Genomic DNA, 25,709 nt, shown 5'->3' with positions numbered 1-25,709 from the left:
GTCTCAGAAAGTTTTTCTGAATCAAATTTATTGTAACAGCCTGCATCTCTGCCATGAAAGCAGCAAAGATTATTTTCCATTATTCAGTATCTAACTCATTAAAAAGCCAGGCCAGAAGTTTAGGAAGTGGTTTTCATTTTCTTACAAATTAGACTATCTTGCCAGCAGAAATGCAAATCTTTTCATCTGTCTAGAAGGAAATTTCTCTTTTATATTTGAAATAGGATATTACTCAAGTCAAAGAAGAACCCAGGTAAATATTACAAATCAAAGGCATGATTTCTCAATGTCTTTACTGTGAAAATTTGACCTAGTCAATTATTTCTTACAAAACGAATAAAACAGAAGTAATAGTAAAATATTAACATGTATATCATTGAAGTAGACGCATTAATTTACATGAAACATTTCGTTAGGATTGTACAGAATTTCTCTAGAAGTGGCTTTAAAACAGTTTTTTATGTTGCAAGAGGGACCTCTTGTGGCAAAATTGTATTGCCATTGCAAAATCATTATTAGATGCAAGAAGAGTACATTTCTTGATTGTTTTGTATTTTGCTTCTGTTCTTGTTTCCTTGTATATAGATTCCAAACTGAAATTCAGACAGTGAACAAACAGTTCCCATGTGAGCCATTTAAGTTTTTGGAGCCAACTCTGAGGCTGGAATACCGTGAAGCTGTGGCCATGCTTAGAGAGGCTGGTGTTGAGATGGGTGATGAAGAAGATCTGAGGTACTTTGGCAGTACACAAATGTGTCAGAGTCTTGTGAAAGAGGTAGTAAAGTGTCAGTTTTGTACTGTGCAACTGACAGCCCTCAAGAAGGAACCACAAGCTTTCAGAGGAATAAACAGTACTCATATCCAGATCTCTCGACAAATAAATGAATGGATATGAAAATAGTCCTTTTTTTAACCATAGACTATACGTACAAACTCTGAAATCCAAAAGAAAATAACTTAAAACATAAAGTGAGAGTAACTTGAACCTTCTAAGGATAAAAGATGCATTTGTTTTTCTGACAATTGCAGTCCTTCATGTGAATTGTCACATGTCTTTGAATAGGATTAAACAAAAAGATTCTTCAGTCTTAAGTTCTTTCTTTTCAGTAACACCGTCCCATTTCTTCTTTCCACCTCTCAGGAAAATGGTTAAGTGATTGTTATTGCATTCCCATTGATTGACTGAAAGATGGGTTTAATTAACTGATTATATATAAACTTTTCTAAATACACTTAATAAATTAAAACATTTCTGTTCTTTCCCATAATATATCCAGTACCATTAGGATAATGTGGGATTTTACAGTTAAACGATCTGTTCATCAAAGAAGTTTCAATCATAAGAGTTTGATAGAGCATAATAATTTCCTCAGCAACTGCTTATGGTGTTTCTCACTCACTGTGCCTAAGAAGAAATGGCTGCACAAGGTATATGCCAATAGGAAATAGAGCACACAATTCTTCAGTAATCAGAATATGGTGATTAGGAAGTAGTTATATTAAGAGCAAGAATATCTTTAGATATCAGTTAATTTAAGGGATTTCTAGGACCAATGCAAAATATTTAGGAACAGAAATAAATATACTTTATTCTTGAAATTTCTCTCTGCGCAATCCAGAACATTCAGAAACAAGTACTAGATTTTCTAAAGAGCGGGGTGCATCAGATCTGTAGCTTGAAGTCTTTTTAGCTTTATGAAGTATATAATCAGTACAAGCTTAATTTTAATGGTGATAATCTTTTTCAGCACACCTAATGAAAAGCTCCTGGGACGCCTGGTAAAGGAAAAGGTAACAATTATTTTAGAATAAATAAATTTGTCATTGAATCTGAAACCTGATGTCATGGTGTCATTGGGTTGGTATAAATGCCTACTTCATGTAAAACAACTTTTTACACACTGATTGAGAATATAGTATCTCAGAACATGCAGAAATTGTGAAGAGTTTGTGATTAGCATAAGCATTTTTTGATTGTCTGACTGCATTCCCATTTTGTTGCCGCTTATTTAGTCTACTGACAGTTTTGTCTTTATCATTAATAAGCTGTTTCAAACCATTTTCAATCTTTTATACTTATTTCTATCACCTGTTATACTGAGTACACCAAACAGGATAGTATGTTCCAAAACCAGTTCTTACAATAATTAAAAAAACCAACCAAACAAACCAGATTCTAACTAAATCTGTAGGAGAAGATGAGATCTTTGGCAAAAAAATAAATACATATTACTACAGCAAGACATGTTACTGCTAAACATTCATAATTTTACACTAGAAGTAGTATTGGAAGACTGAAAAATAATACACCACTTTTAGTGATAACTTATTTTTAAGATAATACTGTCAAATTTGTGGAAAGTTGTTGGGAGATCTTTTTTTATTTTATTTCAAAGATTCACTGGTTGTGTCTTCCTCTTGTAATTTGTTCTTTACATAATTTTCTCTTGTACTAACTGTTTTAAATTATCTTCTTTCAGTATGACACGGACTTCTATATTCTTGACAAATATCCCCTTGCTGTGAGGCCTTTTTATACAATGCCAGACCCAGTAAACCCTGTAAGTAACATTCTTTGTTGTTGTCAGTGGGGTTTTTTTGTAGTTTAAATTATTCCGTGTAGGGATAACTTGACAAAATAGATAAAGTATATTTATATGATCTGCTGTTATAATTAAAATTCCAATAACAAGATTAGGTCAGTGTTTCATTACTTGTAAAAGGTTTACAGTTACTCTTCACTAGTGAAAACATGCCAGAAAGAACCCAGCTAAAACTGGGAGAGCTGTATGAAGAGATCTCCATGGTCAGAGCACTGCTGCCATGACTGAAAAGAGGCAAAAACATTCTTCGCAGGCAACAGACACTTTAACAGAAAATACGTTTTTTTACATTGTTAGAAATTCCCCAGTTTATTCCTAAATCCAGGGTAAATATCTTTAGAGCATATTTTGCTGGGATAACTACATGCAAGTGTAATGGTTTTTCAAAGGGTGCGCAGATGAACTTCAGTTTTTAAAATCAGCTCCAGTCTAATGAGAGAAGCCAAAGGGCTGTGTTTCCCAGGCAAACTCCAAATACATTGCACTCTTACTGCACAACTTTGGATATCATAAGTGAAGTTATTGAGGTGCATATTTGCCACCTAAGGATGGAGCAACTGTAAGTAGGAAATAAACTCATCTTTGTCTTTCCAGAAAAACTCTAACTCTTATGATATGTTCATGAGAGGGGAAGAGATCTTGTCTGGAGCTCAGAGAATTCACGATCCTCAGCTGCTGACAGAAAGAGCCCAGCATCACGGCATCGGTAACAAGTCAAACAACATGAAGCTGAATTTAAAAGAATATAAATCATGATTGTATTTGTCTCCTTTAGAGAAAGAACTTGGGGCAGAATTTATATTGGCAGTGTTGCTAAAATCACAGTGCTGTTTCATGCTTAATGTTAATCCATCTAATTCTGTTTAACCATTTTAATCTAGGGTGGTGGTATTAAGAAACTAGTTTCCCAGCAACACCTTGATGAAAAGGAATTGTTTCCGAGGACTTTAGAGAGAATGTAATGCAGGAAATACCTTCAACGAAATACCTACCCCCAAGAATGAGGGTAGACAAACAAATCTCATTCAGTCATGCCTCTCTGTAATCTCACAAACTTTTTACAGATTACTCTAGCAGAGCCTTGGTTGGCTGTCCTTTTTAAATCTTGAACTGACAGCAAATAAGCAAGAAGTGTTATTTGGTGAAATTTAAAACAAAAAAGACTCAGCAGGGACAAGGCCAGCTGATAGTAGAAGGGTAAAAGAGTAAATTAGGTGGAGATCACAAGAGTAAATGTACGTTAAAATTATGCTTTCGGTGAATGGCAAAGTGAAGCAGCAGGGAGGCAGTAGCAAAAAAGGAGTAGTTCCCACTGTAGCAAGATGGAAAAATAGTTGCTAAATCTTCACTTTCTCACTGCAGTTTATTCAAGAAGTCACCATTTTCTATAAGTTACAATGAACAGTTGGGCCTAGTTCTTACTCAGTTCTAGAATTTCTTCCCTGATTAAGTTATTTACAAAATTATAAAACAAAACTGTTACAGTCATAATATCTAGATAGTGCTGGATAATTAATGTGTTTAATGAGTAAAACCCCACTGTTAGTTTGTAAGTTAAATTGGTACATTTTTTTGTTGTGTTTGCAATCCTATAGTCACTTGTATGTTTGGCTTGGGGTTCATTAAGCAGATGAGAAACACATCTTTTTCCTCTCTAGATTTGGAGAAAATAAAGGCTTATATCGATTCCTTTCGTTTTGGTGCACCTCCACATGCAGGTGGTGGAATAGGTAAGTATCTGTATTTTGTTTTGTTCTGTGTTAGCCTGAGCTTAATTTAAACTGCTCAGTCTCAAGCGGGGTTCAATATAAAATTCAGAATAGTAGCCTTGTTAGGTAAATGTGTAGGGCTGTTTATCCTGGAGAATTTAGGGAAAGAAGCTAAAAGGTAAGGATCATCATGAAATAAATAGGCAAAACATTAATGGCACAGTCTGGCAAGTTTAAAAAGTAGGGGATCACAAGAAAAAATGCCAATTTATTAGCCAGGCACATCACTTTCAAATTTGACCAATGAGGAAAATTTAAGGAAGCAAGAAAAAACTATATTATGTATGGATTTATCATAGCCTACTAATACCAGAAGCCACTGGTCTCTTAGTGCATTTGATGAAGCTGTTCTGCAGTGAGGAGAAACAAGTGATTGCTTCTGTCTTACTTAGTGATTTGACTGAATGCCGCTCATCAGTTTGGCTGATGTTAATTGTTTCAACAAAGGTATTGAGGCTTCGTGTCTCAATATGTGGGGTGTGAGTATTTTACGTATTAAAATGAAAAAAAAGATAGGTTTTAGGCATCTTAATGATAACAATTTACAGTTATGCACATTGTTTTCATTAGCAGGATGAAATCTGTTCATGCATATGGAAATAGGACACTTTGTAGGTCCTGATCAATAAACACAGTGATTTCTTTGATTCAGTCTTTCTGCATTTGCCTTACTTTTGTAAAGTATATTTAGTACATTCTCAGCATGTTCTCAGAACAACTTCCTAAGTATGCCTTCAGTAAATGCATTAGATCTGTGATATGCTGTTGAGACAGCTGTTCTGAAATACCTACAAGATGTAAGCATCAGTGATCATGCAGCACTCGTGAGCAGAGGAGATGCAGCATTTGCAGATCCAAAATCATTTAGACCAGTCAGAACTGGCATCAAGGAAGCCAAAGCTACATCTCTTTTGCAGAGTAAATGCTCCTTGTGGCACATCCTAGAGGTCAGGCCAAGTATCAGCCAAACAGGAGATGCTGTGAGAATGAACACTGGTTTCTGGCTTTCAGATGGAAATCCCTAATTTCTGGATCTAGCTCCTTTCTGTAGTCAGACGTGCTAATGTACATCTCAGCCTTTGGTCACACTACTATGGAAGGCTGGCTGTAGGTATAAAGTACCTTTAGCTTCTTAAGAGTTTCAGACAAAAGACTGACAATACTGATGGGTTTTTCTCATTTGTTGTAGGGCTGGAAAGAGTAACCATGCTGTACCTAGGGCTGCATAATGTTCGTCAGACCTCCATGTTCCCACGGGATCCCAAACGACTGACGCCCTAACATGAGTGGCTTTTGAAAGTTTGAGATGATTTGCCCTGCAAATATGATACGATTGCAAGCATATCCCCTGCTACTGATGAACCTGTATTGATTTGAGTGTTATAATGTGCAATAAAAAAAAAAAATCTCATTTACTAAAGTGCCACAATAATTTTTTTTATCCTTAGCTGTTTATTTAAAAGAAAATATTTTAACAGATCAAGACTCTTTGTATTGGCAACTGTGCACATTTTTAATGAAAATGTGATACTTTGAGTTAGTATTCTAGTGTCACATTAAATTGTATCATGTTTCTAAACATTTTAATAAATTATGCAATAAAAATTCTGCATTTTTAACTTACATCAGCAAGATTGAATATTCTGAAGTACAGAATTGGCTCAAAGCTAAAATAACTGGATGCTTGCAATTTAAAAATCAGGAGGAAACCAGCCAATTGTTAATTTACATGAGTGTCAGGTAGAAAAGCAGGTGAGAAGAAGAACATTCTTAACAAAAAGTCTTCATATGAAATTGTGAAAATAGATTGCAATAAATCTCTCAAAGTAAATTAGATGTAGTATCTGTCTTTCTCGTTTTTGCTTTGTATCCTCACAAGATAATAATGAATCAATAATGGTTGTGTTTTTATTTTTTTAAATGATGCAGGAACTGCCTAAAGTTTAAATTTCTTTTCTTTCTATCTTCCCCCCCTTTTTTTTTTTTTCGGAAAGTTGTATGCAAGCCATAGGCCTGTTCTTTATTTTGTGTTACTATTTGAGAATGCACAGAAGGTTATATACACTCATGGAAAACACAAATGATATATAATATTCTCAGAAAATAAGTGAACGGTGAGTTTGAGAGCAGGTCATGTGTTTTTCTGCCTGACCCAGCCTCTAGGATAACAAACAAAACAAATTAGCAAGGATTTCATGTATCTATTCCCAATGAAAGAAGACCAAGTAATGTAAGCCAACCTATTTCAGTTTTTTTTTTCATTTATAAATGTTGTGAACAGCCCAACTGTTGTACATTTAGAGAAATTGGGTGTTTCTGTAAGTCAGAGTACTTCTAAAATTCTTTCTAGACATCCTTTTTCTCAAATGACTCACCTACTTGAACCTCCTCAATTTGCAGTCATGTGCAAAGCTGCTTCTCTTCTTCCTCCCAGCCCAAAGGATGTGCCCTGCATTTGGAGAGGAACCAGTGTATTTGAAACTTCCTTTTATGGACTGCATCTGATAGTTGTTTTTCAAATTTAAAACATTTTAAGTGTGGATGCCAAAGAGCAAAGGATTAAATTCCTTACTTGGGCACTGCAGTAGAGTTACTCTAATATTCATACACATTTGTAATTCCTGACTTAATTTTTGCTTAACATTTTACATGATAAAGAGCTTTCAGTAGGAGGTATGGTTTAGACAGTCCGTGTTATTGTTGCTACCTTGATTTTTAAATGTCAGAGAAGTCACATATTGGTTATGCTACAAAAAGGTCAGTAAGGCTGTGTATAAATTGTGTAGAATTTCACAAAAGGGCAAATCATCTTTTGCAGCTGCCATTGAACAAGACTTAATTTTAATGTTTTGTGACAAGAGTTCTCCATTAGAAAACAATCATACTAAAGGTCAGTTAGGTAAAGTACTGGAAATATAAAAGTTAAACTTTGTTTAGAAGTCACACAATTCAAGCAATAACACACTTTGCAGCTTTGAGTCTGTTGCAATTAATTTACCATGGAATCTTCCCCAAATTACCAACTTTAAAATCTTACAATGTACCCAGTTATACTTTACAAAGCTAAGTGGATTATAAACGCAGCTCATCATCACAGACTTATTACTGATGAATCCAAGTTTCAAAACAGTTGTTCATTCAGCTAAGCCAACTGGAATTAATTTAATTGCTTTTGTTCCTATGGAACTGGTAATGTATTCTACATCAGAAGCGCATCCTTCTAATAAGGAGCAAAATTTTACTGACGTACATTTCATGCCAACAAAAAAAATATTCAGAGAACTATGTTTCTTGGTCTAGATTTGGCAGCAAGTTTTGTGCATACATTCCTGTAACAACTGTACTTATCCCAATTCTGTTAAGAGTTGTCCGAGCTCATGCTGCAGTTTGATTTATTCACAGTAGCTGCACAAGGACGAGAATTTGGATGGAGACCCTGATTCCTTTGTATGAAGAAACCTTTCATGCAGTTTTTCTTCGCTAACTGAAAATAATTATGATCATAAATCAAAATGCAAAGTGTGTTTGTCCTGAATGTCATCTTAACAGGATACTTTAGTGGGAGCTGCACATTGTTAGAACTTAGTTTGAAACCCTGCAAATAGTAATTTCAGAACTTTATGTTGCTTTGATAGGTAGCGACTTTGGTTTGGTAGTTCTGGAAAAGTCAAACTTGTATAGTCCTTTATTTCCAGTAACTTGCAGGAAGTTTAGCATTTTACATGGAGTCCACATTGCTGCTGCTTCTCCACCAGTTAAAATGTTTCCCTTTTTTTTTCTTTCATGATATACAGATGGTAATCACAATCACACAATTTTTTAAACTAAGGAACTAAAAAGGATATTGGTAAGGAACAGCCAGGGAGTCATCTGCTCAAAACAAACACAAAGCCTCAGTTTGCTTCTGCAGTTTAACTACAACATTTTCCTGTGAAAACCCATCTGTGTTCACTGAGCTCTCTGAATCTGCCCAGCAGGAAAGAGGACTCAGGCTGTTCTTTTGGAAGCAAAGTGCAGACTGGTTCCCCATGGCAGCACACACCTGTTGGGGGCTAACCCCAGTGGGCAGCTAAGCACCACACAGCTGCTTGCTCCCTGCACAGTGGGCCAGGGGAAGAGGAAAGGAAGAGTAAAAGCAGAAAACCTTTGTGTTTCCACCCCGGGGCGGTCAATTCCAGGTGTATTGGACACCCCTCCACGTGAAAGCAAATTGTTACCTGCACTCTGCTGCCAAGGTGATGGAGAACGCAATATCCATTGTGGCACTCTGCTTGGCTGCCTTGGACTCCAGTTCATACTGGGGTTTCAGCATGTCCCGTACGGCAGCACTCAGCAGTGGCATGATTTCATTCAAGCCACAGGCGTCCACTGTTAACCTCCACGACTCCTCCCATACACCCTGCAGCCAGCGATGGGTCCCCTTAGAGCATCTTCCTGTGTGCCAAAAAGAGAGAGCCTGGAAAAAGAGCATGTTTTCTTGACAGCCGTATCCAGAGTACACAATCTGCCCAAACAGATTTTATTTACTATTCCTTGTTTGGGTATTGTCATTATCCACATGCAGGGTGGAGGTGGGTTTGTGGGGGTTTTTGGTAGAGAGAATTATGAAAAACCAGCAGAAGTGATCTAGGGTGAATTATTATTCCTTCTAAAATAAACAAGCCTCACAACCAACTCGTGCCTGTGCACATTTTTGCTAGTATGATCTCACAAAATACAGAATTTATTCACTGCAAGTTTTTAAAAAGTTATCAAGTTAGTTCTACTATTTTCTTATTTTCTTTGGGTTTAAAAGAGCATGTAAGCATAGGATAAATTGTAAACAGTTGGGCAGCTTTTATTCTACTTTGTCACCTCTTTAGCCCTTAGCCATCTTCAAAAAGAAAAAACAACAAAAAACCCCCAACCCTCAAAAAGCTGTAATTAGGTACCAAAGCACAACAATCTACATTAAAATAATACCAGCTTTCAAAAAAGGCTAACCCAGTCAGAACCTCTACTCTGACCCCTGCAGTGAAAAGTGAGCGAACCGTGCGGAGTTGAATCTTTTTACACCCAAAAAAACAAATTGCCAGGCAGCCTTTACCATTCTGCAATTAAGACAAGTCTCTGTTCACTATACGGCAAGTGCACCATAACATGAAATAACACTACTGCAGGAAGCTTCTGCGGCCAGCACTTTTTAAAGGGTTTCAGAACTGAAAAAAGAGTCAGCCCTTAGCTGCTTTAATTACAGGAAAATTCCAGTTTAGGCAGAGATTAATGACTTTGCAGGTGGCAGAGCAATTCCAAGCCATTTTTCATAGATATTGAAACAGTTCCTGCTGGCAGGCATCGTGTGCCACCAGCTGCCATTCAGTAACAGCTGCCGGCCATGGCATCACTTGGCAAACATTACCTTATACCATCATACCTGTAAACACAACATTACAGACAAGGAGCCAAGTGTCCAAACTAAGGTCTGACCCTCACCTGGCTTAAGTTACACCCTTTTCACCTCAGGCTAGTCCTTCAGAAGCCGGAGGTGCAGCCTACCTAGTGGGTCCTGTCAGTGAGAAGCTGCCCGAGATGCCTCCTGCAAACGGTGTAGGGGCTTCCACGGCTCCACGCTTCCTCAGCAGTGCCCTGGGTCTCCCAGGGAGTTTTAACTCCAGTTATTGGTCTGCTCCTCCGGGAAACCAGTGACCTGCAGAAGTTCACTGCAGCTAGACTATGCTGAAGCCACGCACAGCAGACACCTACATGCTTCTAGGACGCATTCCTCTATCACAGGCTGAAGCCCTCCACAGCATTTACAGGTTTACTGACACAAGCAAACCCCACAGCAGCTAGAGAAACACAAGCATAAGGCTGGGGAGCGGGGTGCTGACGGCAGCAGCCGGTGCCCAGGGCACCCGATGGTTCCCGGCTGCCCGCAGGGCGGGCCGCCCCGCCACCCCTCCGAATTTGCCCTCTCTACACCTTCCGCTCCCCAGGAACCCGCCTCCTGCCGCCGTCCCGGGCCCGGCCAACCGCCGGCCAACGGCCCCTCAACGGCCGCCCCGCGCGACAGCCACGGCATAAGCCCCACCCCCAGCTCGGGCGCGCCCCTCGCCTTTGGCGCGAAAACGTCTGTGAGGGAGGGGGGAGGAGGGGCGGCGGGGCGGGGCTCTGCGGGCCGGCTGCCGCCGATTGGCCGGCGCGGCGGAGTGGCGGCGCACGTGGGGTGCGTTGTGGCGCGAACGGCGGTGGGGCCGGGTTGGGGGCTGCGCGGCGGCAGCGGCCGGCATGGACCTGGCAGTGGCGGCGGGGGACGCTGGCGCGGCACAGCAGCACCAGCAGCTCCGCGATGAGGTGGCCGAGAAGTGCCAGAAGTTGTTCCAGGACTTCTTAGAGGAGTGAGTGAGAGGGGCCGGGCCGGGCCTGGCGGCGGGCGGGCAGGGCCGTCAGGAGGCGGTGGGCCGCAAGCGCCTCACAGAGGGGGCCGCCATTTGGCGAGGGTGAGATCCTGGCAGGGCCTGTCGCCCCGATCCCTCGTGTTTCAGTCAGAAAAGCTCTCCTATCGTCTGGGTCCGCGCTGGGGCACTGTCTGCCTCACGAGGGGCATAGGAAGGGAGCGTGGTGCTCCCTTGGTTGGCAAAATCCTTCCCAAGCAGTTGTCGATGGGACTTTGTTGGGTGCATTTGGCCCCTTTTACAAAGTTTTGTGACAGCCGCGTTGAAAATCCCTTTTGCAGCTCGATTGTTACACTTTAATACGTCTGACTCCCTATGTTTTGTCTCCCGAGAGGCCCTGCGGCAGCAAACAAGGAAAACTGTTAGCATCGCCCTGAGGAACACAAAACAAAACCCGTTTTGCTGGTGCAGGGTCATTGTTAAACCATAAATAAAATTCTGTGTGGCAAACCAGCTGTATGAAATGCGGATCCAGTGCGCCTGTGCCGGGGTGTTCATAGAACGGATGTGGTGAGGGGGGTGGAAGGAGGAGTATTGTTGGAAAAGGCCTTTGCAAGGGACTGTGGGATGGCGTCGTTCTCTTGCACACTCCTTGACGTGTGTGATCCTTTTCTTCTCTTTCTCTCCTGCATTTAGAAGTATTCAGTTGCAGCCTGATATGTAACTGTGAAACATTTTCCTGAATCACTTTCAGGTTCCAGAACAGCGATGGGGAGGTCAAATACTTGCGTGATGCTGAAGAACTGATTCGGCCAGAGCGGAACACATTGATTGTAAGCTTTGCGGATTTGGAGCAGTTCAATCAGCAGCTCTCTACCACTATTCAGGAGGAATTTTACAGGTAAAGAGTAGAGATTACCTGAGAGCTGAGCAATGCTGCAGTCTCAGGCCCATAACATCTCATGTGTTATGTAAAAAACGAGAGGTTTATCTGCTTTCTGTATCCTGAAAGCACTTGCATTTAAGAATTTTTTTTTTTACTGGATCAAAACTTATTTCTTAATGGATTCCTCTTTGGAAAACATTAGTTAACTGGGCAATTGCATTTATTCTGGTAAAGAAGTAGATGGTCAGTACGGGAATGCAAAATAAAGTTTAGTACTTCTTGCTCTGAAAATAGTTTATTGAACCAGTGGCTTATTTTGAGGATCTACCTCTTAATATAAAGATAAAAGTGTCATAAAATGAGACTTTAAAAAGTCCGTTTTCAGACAATAAAGCAAATGGCATTATTATACAGTAATCTCATATTTAGCATATTTAGATTAGCTTTTGTATGTTCTTACATAATGTGGCAGTAAAAGTCAGAACCTGGAAATGTATGATACAAGCCTTTGATGTAGTCTAAAGCAAAGAAGGCATTTTGATAGCTTCTATAAAATTTGAACTTATTTTCCATATTTCAGGGTTTACCCTTACCTCTGCCGAGCAGTAAAGACTTTTGCCAGAGACCATGGAAATGTTCCTTCAAACAAGGACTTTTATGTTGCATTCCAAGATCTACCTACCAGACACAAGTAAGATGATTATTAATTCCAGAAACTTGTGCATTTTTACTACTGGGAAAAAAGTGTCAAAGCATACTGAAAATGTTTTGGTTATATAGTGTGAAATGTACAGTTGACCAACATAATTGTGAAGAAGTTTCCTGATCTTGTGCAGGATATTTTTTGAAACAGTTTTTCATTTGTGAATCATACTCAGGTACTTACATTCATGATAATCCACAAATAAATGTAACTTCTCTAATTTAAAAAAATTATTTAGAGTCTGTTGCTTTTGAAGTACCAGTGAAGTAACTTTTGCATTGGTTTGGCCTTTAGCATTAATCTAAAAGTTTATGTAAAATCATAAAATGAGAATATATTCTAGTAACTTTTTTTCTTTTGTGCGTTACAACTGTTCTTTAGTCACAGACTGAATGAAACTACGTTGCATCTTAGTACTTGGGGCCTAAACATGTCAATTCAACTTAAGAATTTAATCCTTATGAATTTCTGTTTTAAACAGAATTCGAGAACTGACATCAGCAAAAATTGGCTCACTGATGCGTATCAGTGGACAAGTGGTACGCACCCATCCAGTCCATCCTGAGCTTGTAAGTGGAACCTTCCTGTGCCTTGACTGCCAGACAGTGATTAAAGATGTGGAACAGCAATTTAAATACACGCAGCCAAACATCTGCAGAAACCCAGTCTGTGCCAATAGAAGGAGATTCCTGCTGGACACAAACAAATCGAGATTTGTTGATTTCCAAAAGGTACAGTGGTGAGACTGGGGGAAAACGAAAAACAGTGATGTTCCTGTGGTAGTTGAAAGGTGTTGTTTGTACTGCTACACATTGAAGACAGTTAATTTTGATTCTGTCAACATCAAGAAAAGACCTTAAGAAAAGGCACTGGAATTTCTGCAAATAGTTTCTTTCTGTCTATGGAAGGCTTATGTTTAAGCATGGGAAATTATGAATAGTATCAAAGCAGTTTTGTTGCATGACGTTTAATGTCTAAGTAAGCCACTGAAAACCCACATATTCGAGCCATTGTTAGTCATGTCTTGCAGGTACATCATGTGTAGTTGTTTTATACGAGTATGAAAAGAGGTGTCTTTTAGTAACTGCAGTGTTTTGCTCTTCCTGGTTGATTTACCCTGCCAAATCCTCAGCACTTCACATCCTGCAATAATATTTTGTGTCAGTCACATTAACTGGACTCTTCAAGTTGCTTTTCCTAGCCCTCAGAATTGTCATTGTGGCCCCTGTGTATCCTCTTAAGTTTCTTCAAGACTCCTTAGATACTGATTAGTGAAGGGATTTTTGGTTGTTCATCTTACGATAAGAGGAATTTCATGATTGACATGGATGGCAGCAATCAAATGCTACTTACTATATTTATTAGCAGCTTAGCTTTTGAAGCAGTTTCAAATTTGGTGACATCCACTAGGTGCTTAATATTCTCTCCCTCCCTAGGTTCGCATTCAGGAGACGCAGGCCGAGCTGCCGCGTGGTAGCATTCCTCGCAGTGTGGAAGTCATCTTGCGTGCAGAAGCAGTGGAGTCTGCTCAGGCAGGTGACAAATGTGACTTCACAGGGTCGCTGATTGTCGTGCCTGATGTGTCCCAGCTCTCAACACCAGGTTTGTTGCTACCACTCATGACCTCTATGACACGTCCCTCCTGCTTGTTCTGGGAACTGGTATTCTGACTCCCACTTTAATGGCAGGGGTGCGTGCGGAAACCGGCTCCCGGGTGAGCGGGACAGAGGGCTATGAAACCGAAGGCATCCGAGGACTTCGTGCCCTTGGAGTCAGAGAGCTGTCATATAAGCTAGTTTTTCTAGCTTGTTATGTTGCACCAACAAATCCACGGGTGAGTCTGGAAAGAAAATAGATTTAAAGGTATTGATGATCTCCGCTCTGTATGGTTTTACCTCAAATTGGGGAGCGGGAATGGGTAAAGCTTTAAATAGGTATGTGTACCACCTTCCAGTGCATTTGACTGTCTTTATATTCTGATTGGATTTATGTAGCAATTTTTTTTCTTGTCTTTATTGTTCACAGCAGTTTTCACAGAGGTGATTATTTGCCAATGTTATCAATTTATTCTAAAGAGCTAACTGGTCCATTATTTCCATTCAGCTTTCATCCATTTCTGCAGCATTTCCTTTTCCTCCAGGAAATCCTATTGCTTCATTTTGTCCCAGGGAAAACAGCAGTCCCTCTTGTTCCCTCTGGTTTATCACATAACATCTTCGGATGTTACTACAACATAATAAGTAATACTGACTATGGCTGGGTTTTAGCATGGTATGATATTTTAATCTATAATTCTGCTAGCAGCTTCACCTTCACATAGGATAAAAATAGCATCTGTTATTTTCTGGGTGTAGAAGTTTCCTGCCTCATTCCGGAGTAATGAAAGACCTTGTAAATTGCAGTTAATGAAGAATGCTTACAAAGGCAAATTTTAGCCAAAGGAAGCCATACTGCTTTACTCTCTTTTTAATCTCTGGACAAGCATCTCCCCTGGGTTTTTCTCACTAGCTGAAGTTACACTCCATTGATTTTGCCCCCTAGGAAATTGTCTATTGGTTTTTAAAGGTGTAAGGTGATGAGCTTCCTTAGCCAAGGTCAGCTTTTCTCAATGTGTTCCTCCCATTCAGCTTACAGAGCAAGTTTTTGTAACCTCCTGTCTGCAGTACTCACATTCAGTAGTGACCATGTATTACTTTTATAACTTTTTTTTTATTATTATTTCCTGTGTTTAGTTTGGTGGAAAAGAGCTCCGAGATGAAGAACAGACTGCAGAAAGCATTAAAAACCAAATGTCTGTGAAAGAGTGGGAAAAGGTTTTTGAAATGAGCCAAGATAAGAACCTTTACCATAATCTGTGCACCAGCCTCTTCCCCACTATCCATGGTAAGAGTCCAGTTGTTGCCTCAGAGGGGGAAGATTTCACTTGTGAAAATATTAATTCTTTTTGCTGTCTGGGTAGTGCCATTTTGGGAAAGCTTAAAAGCCCTATGCCAACTACCACAACCTCTCCCCTCCAGCACTGGTTATGCTAGAAAAGGAGAATCTATTTCCTGAGTACTTGCTGTGTTTAATCATTAAGGCCTGCAAGACTAGTCAAAATGGTTGGTTTTGCTGTTGAGTGATCTACTACTAAACCCTACAGCTGACAGTTGGATATAAGCTCTATTTTATATGGGCTTCCTTCAAAAGATTTAAGGGTTCCAAATATTAGTATGCTGTTGTGCATGCATGTGTGTGTATATCTTTGCAGTTGTTTCTGGCTCAGAGCTAGTTTGAGGACTTACGTTGGTTATGTCTGAAAAGTTTGATCAGCTGAATTTGGTCCATATTCTGAGCTGCTGTAGCATAAAGGAATTCAGCCGCTTCCCGAGTCATTCTTCCCTGAAACCGTATCAAGCACATAAATGCAGTTTTAGTGGATGTTTAGCAAATAGGTAAATTCTGAGTGTATGTGCCCAAATGCTCTAAAATTCTAGTAAGTTGAAGTTTTTTTAAACAGGAAAAATGTTGTGTTTTCTTTGGCTTCTTAGTCGAGTGTCTCTTCTGTGGCAGGTAATGATGAAGTGAAACGTGGGGTCCTGCTGATGCTTTTTGGAGGAGTTCCTAAGACCACTTCAGAAGGTACTTCATTGCGTGGGGACATCAATGTTTGTGTTGTTGGTGATCCAAGTACAGCCAAGAGTCAATTTCTAAAGTAAGCATCTCATTAAAACTCAGTATTTAAATATTGTCCAGTGTGACTAGAGCTATAAATGTGTACTGTGCCTTTTCCATGTTAAACAGAGGAAAGGGAAGTAAAATATTTAAGAATATTTTCCAGGAACTGTTTGGATGTGGTTGAAGTATTTGAACAGGGCTGAAGAAAACTCAACAAGCCCCTGTGGTCATAACAAAGAATGAATTAAGCTTTTTTTTGTTCTTTAGGTAGTTATGAAAGTATGAATTTCCAAATATTTTCAAAAGACATTGAATATTAAAACAACAAAATTTATTGCACATCTTAAAATATCAGAGACAGGTGAAACAATGACACACCCCCCCCCTTTTTAGCTTAGTCTAAATTGGTAGGTACCAACACTTGACAAATAGACAACTTTTAGCCCTGAAAAATAATTATGAAATAATTATGTTTTATGCTACATCTTATATTACAATGCTTTTTTATTGGAAATTCTATTTAATATGGTTTTATTTTATCATGCTGTTCATTTACCTCTGCATCGTTCTCCATGAAGCTGATGTCCTTGCAGCATGCGCTGCAACTCAGAAATGTAGGCGCACCACAAAAGCTGCATTAGGCTGGCTGTGGTCAGTCTCGGTGCTTCCTGCTATGAAGCCATTTGTTCCCTTGTGCTGACATTTACCTGACCTGTAAGGAGCTGTGTTAGCTTGTGAAGTCAGCAGAAAACTTGTGGGAGAAGGTTTGGATTATTTTTTCTGCTGATGTAACCACGGGTGAATAACAGACTTGTGATAGACTGCAGTTAGATAAGGATTGGTTTCCAAGGCTTGCTCAAACATCCATTAGAGGTGGGATGGCCTACCTAAATATTAATTGCTTCCCGAAGGTAGGAACAAGTCCTGGCCTGAGAGGTTGAAAGCAGCACTGCATTACAGTTATCTTGTTTCTACAGGTTTTAATCTGACTTTTTAAATTTCTTCCTCACTGTTATTTCTCTCCATAGGCATGTAGATGAGTTCAGTCCTCGTGCTGTATACACCAGTGGAAAAGCCTCCAGTGCTGCTGGTCTAACAGCAGCTGTTGTAAAAGATGAAGAGTCTCATGAATTTGTCATTGAAGCTGGAGCACTGATGCTGGCGGATAATGTGAGTCCAGGAACTAGAGAGGTTCCTGCATCCCTGGAATGGTTTTGATTAATGACAAAGAGGCCCAAATTGTCTTAATGGTGCTTTTTTCCCAGAAGTGATTGAATTTGGGTGACTTATTTTTTATTCTTCCACTTCAGGGGGTTTGTTGCATTGATGAATTTGACAAAATGGACATGCGGGATCAAGTAGCCATTCATGAAGCAATGGAGCAGCAGACTATATCCATTACTAAAGCAGGAGTAAAGGTAGCTTGCACTATGCCTCTGGTTGTGTAGTCTGTACGATCACCTGACTGTTTGTTACATGTGTCAGATTTTCGTGTCAGCTCTGCAGCTGCCTCACTGTGGCAGGACAGAGATCACTTGCCTACAAAGTTTTTGTGCCACATACCCAAAAAAGGTCAGAAATGTTACTGAAAGGAAAAAAGAGATAGTAGTGGAGAGGAAACAGAAAATAGGAAAATCCTAAACTTGAAGTAACCCCAAAAGAGGATATAGATTTGTGTGTGTTGCTAGAAGTGTGTGGAAGTAAAGTGTGTATTTGCACTGTTAAAAACAGGGTGTTGTGAAAAGCAGTTTTAAGGGCTTGTTTCAGTATTGTTGGCAAGAGTGTGACAATGTTAAAATAATGATTCATCAAACTGTGTCTTGGGGCAGAGACCTGGTTAGAAAGGGCTGGTTAGAGGAGCTCTTTTGAGGAGTGGTTGTTATAATACCTCAATTTAAATTCCATCTAAAAGATGTTATGCTGACCTATTCGAATTGCAATGAGTTGGTTTAGCAAGTGGTCACAGATATCATTCTTCTTTAAAAAAAAATTTTTTTTTTTTTATTGTCAGGCTACCCTGAATGCCAGGACCTCCATTTTGGCTGCAGCAAACCCAGTTGGCGGGCGTTATGACAGATCCAAGTCACTGAAACAGAATATAAACCTGTCAGCTCCCATCATGTCTCGCTTTGATCTCTTCTTCATCCTTGTGGATGAATGTAATGAGGTAATTTTAAGGAATTGTAGAATAATTTATGTCAGAAAAGACCTCTGGAGGTCTCTAGTCTAACCTCACACTCAAAGCAGGTCATTGAGAACAGATTGCCAAGACCTTCACCCGGTGAGTTTTGAGTATCTCCAAGGATGGAGATTCTGCAGCCTCTCTAGGCCCCTCCTGCAATGTTTGACAACTCTCATGTGTTTAAAAAAAACAATAATAACCTTTATATCTAATCAGAATTTATCATGGTTCAGTTTGTGTCAGTTGCCTCTTGTCAATCTGTACTTCTAAGAACAATCTGGCTCCATCACATCTATACGCGCCAATGAGGCAGTTGCTTTCTTTTCAAGCTGAACAGACCCAGCTCTTTCAGCCTCTCCTCATACATCATGTGCTCCTGCCCTCTGACCATCTTGGTGGCCCTCTGCAATTTTAGGTGAAGCTGATCTCATCAGAGTGTCTTGCTTCTGCTTTTCTTCTGTGTCTGCGAAGTTAAAAGCTGGCAGTGCAAATTTGCACATGCTTTGCTGAATACAAGGATACTGCCTTTTCATCTTGTAGTGATCTGACCTGCAAACTTAACACCATTAGTCATTTTTACAAATCGCTGGTCACTAAGGCTAAGACTGCTACCACCTGTCTATGTGGCATTTGCCTTGGGAACGCATGAGATACAGAGATTAATGTTGGTTCAGCACTGTTCTCTCCACTGTTTTGCTCAGAGTGATTATCTAATTGAGAAGGGACAGATGAAAGAGACAGAGTAGGCTGAAAAGGAAGAAAGCTGTTCCCACGCTGCAAAGTGCTGCTCTCTGCCTGTTCTATAGCTAACTTGTAACCTAGGAGAGTTCCAAGAGGTTATAAATCCTAAAACTGCCTTTTATCCCTTCTCTGCTATGTTTCCTTGTATTAAAAACCTCCAGGGCATTCTCCTGGATCTTCTGGCAGAGCGTCTGTCTTCTGGAAAGACTAGCTCTGCCATGGAGTGCAAGCGAGGGAGGGGAATGGGAAGGAAGAATATAGCTGTTGTTTTGATATTTGACTGATGTTTTGAAAGTGATCTGACAAAGCGATAATATCCCAGGTTACAGATTATGCCATTGCCAGACGCATAGTGGATCTGCATTCCAGAGTAGAAGAATCTGTTGATCGTGTCTATTCATTAGATGATATCAGAAGGTATCTGCTGTTTGCAAGACAGTTTAAACCAAAGGTAATTCTACTTTCCTGTGTAAGTTGTTCTGTATGAGGAGGGCCAAAGGAACAGTCACTCTGTAGCATGCTTTTTTCCGGCAAATGCAGACACTCAGTGTAGTGTTCTCTCAAGAAAGGAGCCATAAACTCAGTTATTATCTAGAAACATAGTGTATTTTGGAGCCATGTACTCTTTTTTTTTTTTAACTCCAGAAACCCAGCCAGCCCAGCTGAGACTGTTATAATCAGTAGTCTTAACTGCTTTGGTGGTAGTTCTCGACCTCTGTCTAGAACAATTGAGGGGTCATATCATAGCTTTCTCATACCTCAAGGACATGGGTTATTCAACACGGCTGCTGCAGAGATTTTTGTATTTTATTGACTTATTGCTTAACCAAACAGTTCGTTTGTCTTTATTTTAAAAGGGTATTGTTCCTCGGTATTTCTTTGCTTGCTTTGTGGTAAAATAGAGAACATGGGAAACTGCTCTAAGGACAAATTTTTGTGGTCTATCCAAATAGCAGCTTGGATGGGCTGTGTGTTAGATTTTTCAGAAGTTCTTCTAATGTAGTTCTTCTCAAATGGAAGGAGAGGACACCCTCCCTTACAGAGTTTTGAAAACTCCCATTTCATTTCCATGCGGTGGGGAGTTTGTTTTCCGGCTGGATCTCTGTATGTGCAGATAGACTTAGGCTAAAAAGCATGTACACAAAGCTGTAATCAGTGTTAGTATATGGAGTGTATGCTTGTGTGTGTGTTTACAAGCAGAATGAAAGGTAAACAAACAGAACAATCTAGTAGAGACAGACATGAATTATGCCCGGGAGCAAGTCGGTGGAACAGAAAAATAGAAATTATAAAAAATGTGCTGTAAAGTAATTAATGTGTCAATGTACTTATTGTAATTGTTACTGTAATCATTATTACAATATAATTTTAACATAATATGATTTTCATTACATTTATGTATAGTATGTGTATAGCATAGAATATTTCAGAGAAAAGCAGTAGCTAGTACAGAAAAGTCTGGGAACTGCCAATCTAATGCAAGAAAAATAAACTTTAATACTTTTAACATGGCAAACTGTCATACTGTCTTATCTCACAAAGATATCTAAGGAGTCTGAGGACTTTATAGTGGAGCAGTATAAACGACTACGGCAGCGTGATGGCTCTGGAGTGACAAAGTCGTCCTGGAGAATCACAGTGCGACAGTTGGAAAGCATGATTCGGCTGTCTGAAGCTATGGCCCGTATGCACTGCTGTGATGAGGTATCAGGTTTTTGATGAAAGTTTGTTTAAATGTTTATATAAATGTTGTGGGAGTTCTGGCTTTGCTATTTGACTATGGTATTGTACATATTTAAAACCTGTGAGTGAGGAGGAGAGCTTGGATCATGTTTTCACTTGTGATGTGGTCATACTCGGTCTGAATTTGTATGCCAGAAAACTGTTTTTAAGGTATGTCTTGTAAAACTGAGATCAGCTGGTCCAAACTGAGAACACGCATGTTTTTGCATTACAGTTGTACCAGCACTCTCAGCCTGTTACCTGTCAAATCATGACAAATAGGAAGAACAATCATCTATTAGTATCAGCCAGGGCTGTTGGTAGTGTCTCTCCTAATCTTGCATAGTTTGTAATCTCTCACAGCTGTCTTCCGTCTGCAATCTAAAAAGCCAAAGTTCATCAAAGTATCTGAACCTCCCTAAGAGTACCTGTATTTGTGATGTGAGCTCCTCCTCACATCAGTCAATGTTGAAATGTATAGTGTGTTATGGCTATTAACTGTAGTATGACTACTGTCCATCTAGTCCCTGCTTTAAAACTCAGCAGGCCTTTTGAAATGTTGATTAGGGGTTATGTGACACATGCAGTGATAGAAACTTGCTCACTGGTTGTGTAAGAAGGACACCCACTGGGTTCTTTTTAATTAAATTCAGTGTATAAAGAAACAGAGAGCTTTTAGCTTATGGCTCAGCTAGAGATGATTTTTCCAGTTTTTACTTTTCAATTCCAGAGGAGAGTCTCATTAATTACATGGGGGTTTTTTCATATTGTTTCTGTTCAGACCCATTTGTTTCATGTTTCTTGCTCCACTGATCTTTCTTCAAAATGTTCTTGTATTAAGTAAAAATTTTATCAACTCCACATGATCGCTAAAGCCTGAAAGATTCATCAGGCTGCTTATTCCCTCCATAACCTTGTGTGAACTCAGAGTACTTGTAGTGGGATGTAATTTGACTTGCAGAGTCTTTACTGCTTAGGATTAATCAGGTGAGATGGGTAGAAAGACCCTTCGTCAGAGTCAGAGGTGAGTTTCTGGAGCTATTGGGGGGAAAAAAAGCTTTTAACACTAGAAGAGCCACCATGCCTATTTAATACATGTTTTTTCAAATCTTCCCCAGGTTCACCCGAAACATGTAAAGGAAGCTTTCAGGCTTTTAAATAAGTCCATCATTAGAGTTGAGACTCCTGACATCAATTTAGACCAAGATGATGAACAGCAAATGGAGGATCAAGAGGACCAAGATGGAGTCAATGGTAAATTACTTGTAGAGAATTTCTTCAAAGGGGAAAGTACTTCTAGCCTTTACAGCTTACCTTGTGTAGTATATGCTTCTCTTCAGTTTCTCACCTATTTCTCATCTAAGAAGGTCTAGGAATCTTGACTCCTGTTCTTAACTCTCTTACTTCTTCAGCCTCCTTGTGGGTCCACTCAGCTGGTTGGTCAGTGCAACACTTTTCAGTGGCTTAGAGTATTAAACAGTTAAAAGATGTTACAGATTTAAACCTGGGCATGTGTCTAAACAGGTGAGGCAGAAGCTCCAGCAGGGGTCAATGGTCTTGTGAATGGGATCAATGGCCATTCTGAGGACGTAAACAAGGATGCCGCACCCAAAGCTTCTCTTAGACTGGGCTTCTCTGAGTATCGACGAATTTCTAATCTCCTGGTGCTGCACCTCAGGAAAGCAGAGGAAGGTAAGAATTTGTTTATTAAAAAGGTGGCAGATCCTGAGTTCAGGGAGCAACTGTTACTACATCTCATGCTGTTGCACTTCGGATTTTTGCTCCTGCTGAGACACCAAACTTGTTAGGTCAGGTGTGAACCTGTACACATGTGGCTATACTACATCTGATGATACAAATATGACTTCTTGGACTTTCTAGCTCCGGTATCTTAGTCATTTGTCAAAACTGGGTAAGTTGAGGAGCGTGTTAACAGAGCAGATCCAGAAAAGGATTTGTTAGCATATGCTGGTTTAACCTAGCTAGAAGAGTCAGCAGCAATGAAAACTGTAGGAAGAGCTTTAATGTATGCCAGCAACTACAGCCTAAAGTATATACTTAACCAGTATGTGCCAAACGGCTGCATCATTTTTTGGGGAGATGAAATATTTCAGTTGCAGTGAGGCTACTCCTGTAATGAAATGTAGCAGTTGTCCAATAGCATATACCAATGCAATGAAGTTTTTGGAATGGTGTGGAGACTACAATATCTGTTCAAAATGCTGAGTACGTGTAGAAGGATGACTTCTTTGGCTTTGTGGGACAGTGATTTTCTTTTGCCCTTACGTAGAGGAAAGTTGTACGAGTCCTTATGACTGCTTTTTCTTGAAGCTGAAGGCTGATGTGATTGCTAGGCTGCTCATTTAATTTGTAAGCCAGCTGGATGCATAGAACTGAAAGCTTCAATTCTCCATCTATATATCTCCAATTAAACCATGATACGACAGCCTCCTATACAAAACATGATGATTTAAGAAACAGAAGAAAGTCTGATGTTTCTTAAACATCTGAAAAAGCATGTTTCTCTAGTCAGCATTGTAAATGTTGACATATAAATCCTTTTCTCTTACAGTTTGAATGGTATCTTACTGCTGCTGTGTTTATGCAAATTATTTTCTTTGCAGAAGAGGACGATTCATCATTAAAGAAGAGTGAACTTATTAATTGGTATCTAAAGGAAATTGAATCTGAAATAGAATCTGAAGAAGAACTAATAAATAAAAAGAAGATCATAGAGAGAGTCATTCACCGACTTACACATTATGTATGTATAGAGATGTGTGGATAGTGAAAAAGGGTTTTAACTTATATAGTGCAATGATTCACTTAATAGAATACATGCCTAATTTGAGAAATGTGTTTTGTGCTTCCATGTTATTGACTAATGCAGTATGAATGCTGCCTTTGTTTAATACCTGTTACAAATAATTATAGAGAAAGCACTGAAACAAATTAGAGATATGTATCAGTAAAAGTTCAAAGCACCATATTATGTCCCTATAGAAGTGTAAGTGATATTTTTCTGTATTTCTATAGTGTTAGTTATACATTAGGATACAGAAATACAAACAGCACTTTATTCAATGGATAGCTTTAAGTCATGGGGGCACTATGGCAGTTTGGAGGGAGAAGTATGAAAATATAAAATACTTCTCACTTTTAAAGGTACAGAACCACTAGATTGAAGTGTTCCCAGAAAGCATACCACATATAAGAGATTTCCACTGAATGTAATTGTTAAGATTAGGAACCTGTTAAAGAGGGAGTTCACAATTAAAAGGGTTAAATAATTCATCAATAAGAGGTGCTAGCAGTATAAAAAGGAGATGCCTTTCAAAAAGTACAAACAAACCTTTCTGTTCTTGTTTGAATATAAATTTTTGTCTGTTGCAGGACCACATTCTGATAGAACTGTCCCAGTCTGGACTGAGAGGATCCAGAGAAGAGGAGACTTTTGATGAAGATCCATACCTGGTTGTCAACCCAAACTATCTGCTGGAAGACTAAGGGCTGAGAACTGGATTGTAGAGCTGACTAGTTACGTGTTGGACAATGCATTCTTTTCTTGTAAGGGTTGCTGTATAGCTAACATCCTAAATTCCTATGAATGCTTTACTGTGGAATGTGCCAATGTGCGGTTAGTAATATATGATTGCTCATTTACACTGAGCATACTTGGAAAGTTTTTAAAGAAATGACACAATATATTAGTTTTGTTATTAATTCTGGGTTTCAATGCCATCATCCAGATGCAAAGGAGAATCATTCAATAGCTCTTTTCAGCATCAAGCTATGTAGATGCTTCTGTTTTAAATGAGAGGAATTTTTGCATTGTTCTTCTGTTGTATTTAGTAGACTTTTTATGCTATAGGTTTTTACTCTTTTTCTTATTAAGATAAATAAAAGATCATTAAATGTCTGGAGATGTCTGGGGGTGGATTTCTTGTCACTCATATGTGGGATTGCTATTTTCTATGCAATGTGTGCCTGTGCTTTGAGGCTGAAAAAATAGTGATCTAAATGTTTAATGTCTTAAGAAAGATTAAATTTCCTGGATGACAGATGCTGTTTTTTAAGAAGTTTTTTTAACTTCCAGTTATGGATAATGAGAAACTCTGATTGCTTCTGTTTCTTTTTAGATGGACTAAAGATGTGTATGCTCCTGTTGCATATGTAAAATAGAAAATTGAAAGTAGCAAAGCCCAAAGCAAGGCTTTAAGTCAGGAGGTCAGAAACCCCCATCTTGATGAATGTCTTGACTTGTAAGTGAATTGAAAACTGCCATCATTTGTGAGGCATTTTTAAGACTATATTTGTAAACTTGTTTGTAGATTTTTCTATAAGAAAATTTTACTTAAATTTCTGTTGTTCTCAATTATTTGCTGTATGATATGGGATTATTAACTAAGCTATTAAGAATTAAAAATACCTGAATATTTGTCTTGTCAGTCTGATACCAGCACCTAAGAAACATTTGTAATAGCATGAAAGATATATTTTTAAGTATAGTGTGAAATTACTGTTTCTGAAGCAGGTCCAGAAGTGGAGCTGATTTGTAAGACAGTTGTCTTTTTCCTGTTAGCCTCTACTGGCTTGGTCTAACTAAGCACATCATTAAAGGTAACAGTTATATTTAAGGAATGGAAGGAATCATAAATATTTGTCACCAACAACAATACCACATCACTGGGCACTAACTCACTAACTCTAACTGCAGTAGCTTTCCTCCACTAATTTCTTTCCTAAACTGCATCTTGGCAAATGCTACATTTCATTAAAAATTGCCACCCACCTGCAGCAACAGTTTCGTGTTATCCTGTATTGTTCATTTATTTTCAAAATAACGACAGGAAGATGTTTGTACTTCATTATGTGTTTCCCCCTCCCCCAGTCTTTGTTTGATAATAAATATTCTTCAAATGGGATAAAGTATTTTTTCTGCTTCTCTTTCCCCAGTTCTGTGTGCTTCATAGGCTAGGGGGGATGCTCCCTCTCTGAGTTAACACTGCTCTACTGAAAAATAAGCAGCAGGTGGTGCTGTAAAGTTCCTATTCAGACTTGTTATTCAAACA

At 39.2% G+C, this 25,709-nt stretch overlaps 2 protein-coding genes and 1 long non-coding RNA gene across 3 annotated transcripts in view; 2 read left to right on the top strand and 1 right to left on the bottom strand.

Annotated features, from left to right (window-relative positions):
* Positions 1 to 6,208, top strand: part of DARS1 (aspartyl-tRNA synthetase 1) — a 44,394-nt gene extending 38,186 nt beyond the window's left edge. The window contains exons 11-16 of the mRNA XM_075511484.1: positions 586 to 732; positions 1,749 to 1,791; positions 2,481 to 2,561; positions 3,198 to 3,309; positions 4,262 to 4,333; positions 5,562 to 6,208. Of these exons, the coding sequence (XP_075367599.1) occupies positions 586 to 732; positions 1,749 to 1,791; positions 2,481 to 2,561; positions 3,198 to 3,309; positions 4,262 to 4,333; positions 5,562 to 5,653 (547 nt within the window). The 3' untranslated portion in view covers positions 5,654 to 6,208. The remainder of the gene's footprint in view (positions 1 to 585; positions 733 to 1,748; positions 1,792 to 2,480; positions 2,562 to 3,197; positions 3,310 to 4,261; positions 4,334 to 5,561) is intronic.
* LOC142414354 (uncharacterized) lies at positions 726 to 10,307 on the bottom strand. The gene is made up of 3 exons (XR_012777033.1): positions 9,908 to 10,307; positions 6,748 to 6,821; positions 726 to 1,182 (listed from the first exon to the last, which is right to left on the bottom strand). It is a non-coding gene; the product is annotated as an uncharacterized LOC142414354 (long non-coding RNA).
* A 275-nt stretch (positions 10,308 to 10,582) lies between these two features.
* On the top strand, positions 10,583 to 25,194 carry MCM6 (minichromosome maintenance complex component 6). The gene is made up of 17 exons (XM_075511772.1): positions 10,583 to 10,749; positions 11,501 to 11,647; positions 12,213 to 12,323; positions 12,817 to 13,066; positions 13,772 to 13,937; positions 14,024 to 14,169; positions 15,068 to 15,218; positions 15,888 to 16,029; positions 17,021 to 17,162; positions 17,303 to 17,410; positions 18,004 to 18,159; positions 19,238 to 19,366; positions 20,458 to 20,619; positions 21,756 to 21,891; positions 22,162 to 22,329; positions 23,262 to 23,401; positions 24,031 to 25,194. Exons 1-17 carry the CDS (start codon positions 10,640 to 10,642, stop codon positions 24,142 to 24,144), a joined length of 2,478 nt encoding a protein of 825 aa, XP_075367887.1. The 5' UTR covers positions 10,583 to 10,639; the 3' UTR covers positions 24,145 to 25,194.
* The last annotated feature ends 515 nt before the right edge of the window (positions 25,195 to 25,709 follow it).

Source organism: Mycteria americana, chromosome 9 (assembly GCF_035582795.1).
Source record: "Mycteria americana isolate JAX WOST 10 ecotype Jacksonville Zoo and Gardens chromosome 9, USCA_MyAme_1.0, whole genome shotgun sequence".
NCBI lineage: Eukaryota > Metazoa > Chordata > Aves > Ciconiiformes > Ciconiidae > Mycteria > Mycteria americana.
This window is presented reverse-complemented; position numbering and strand designations above follow the sequence as displayed.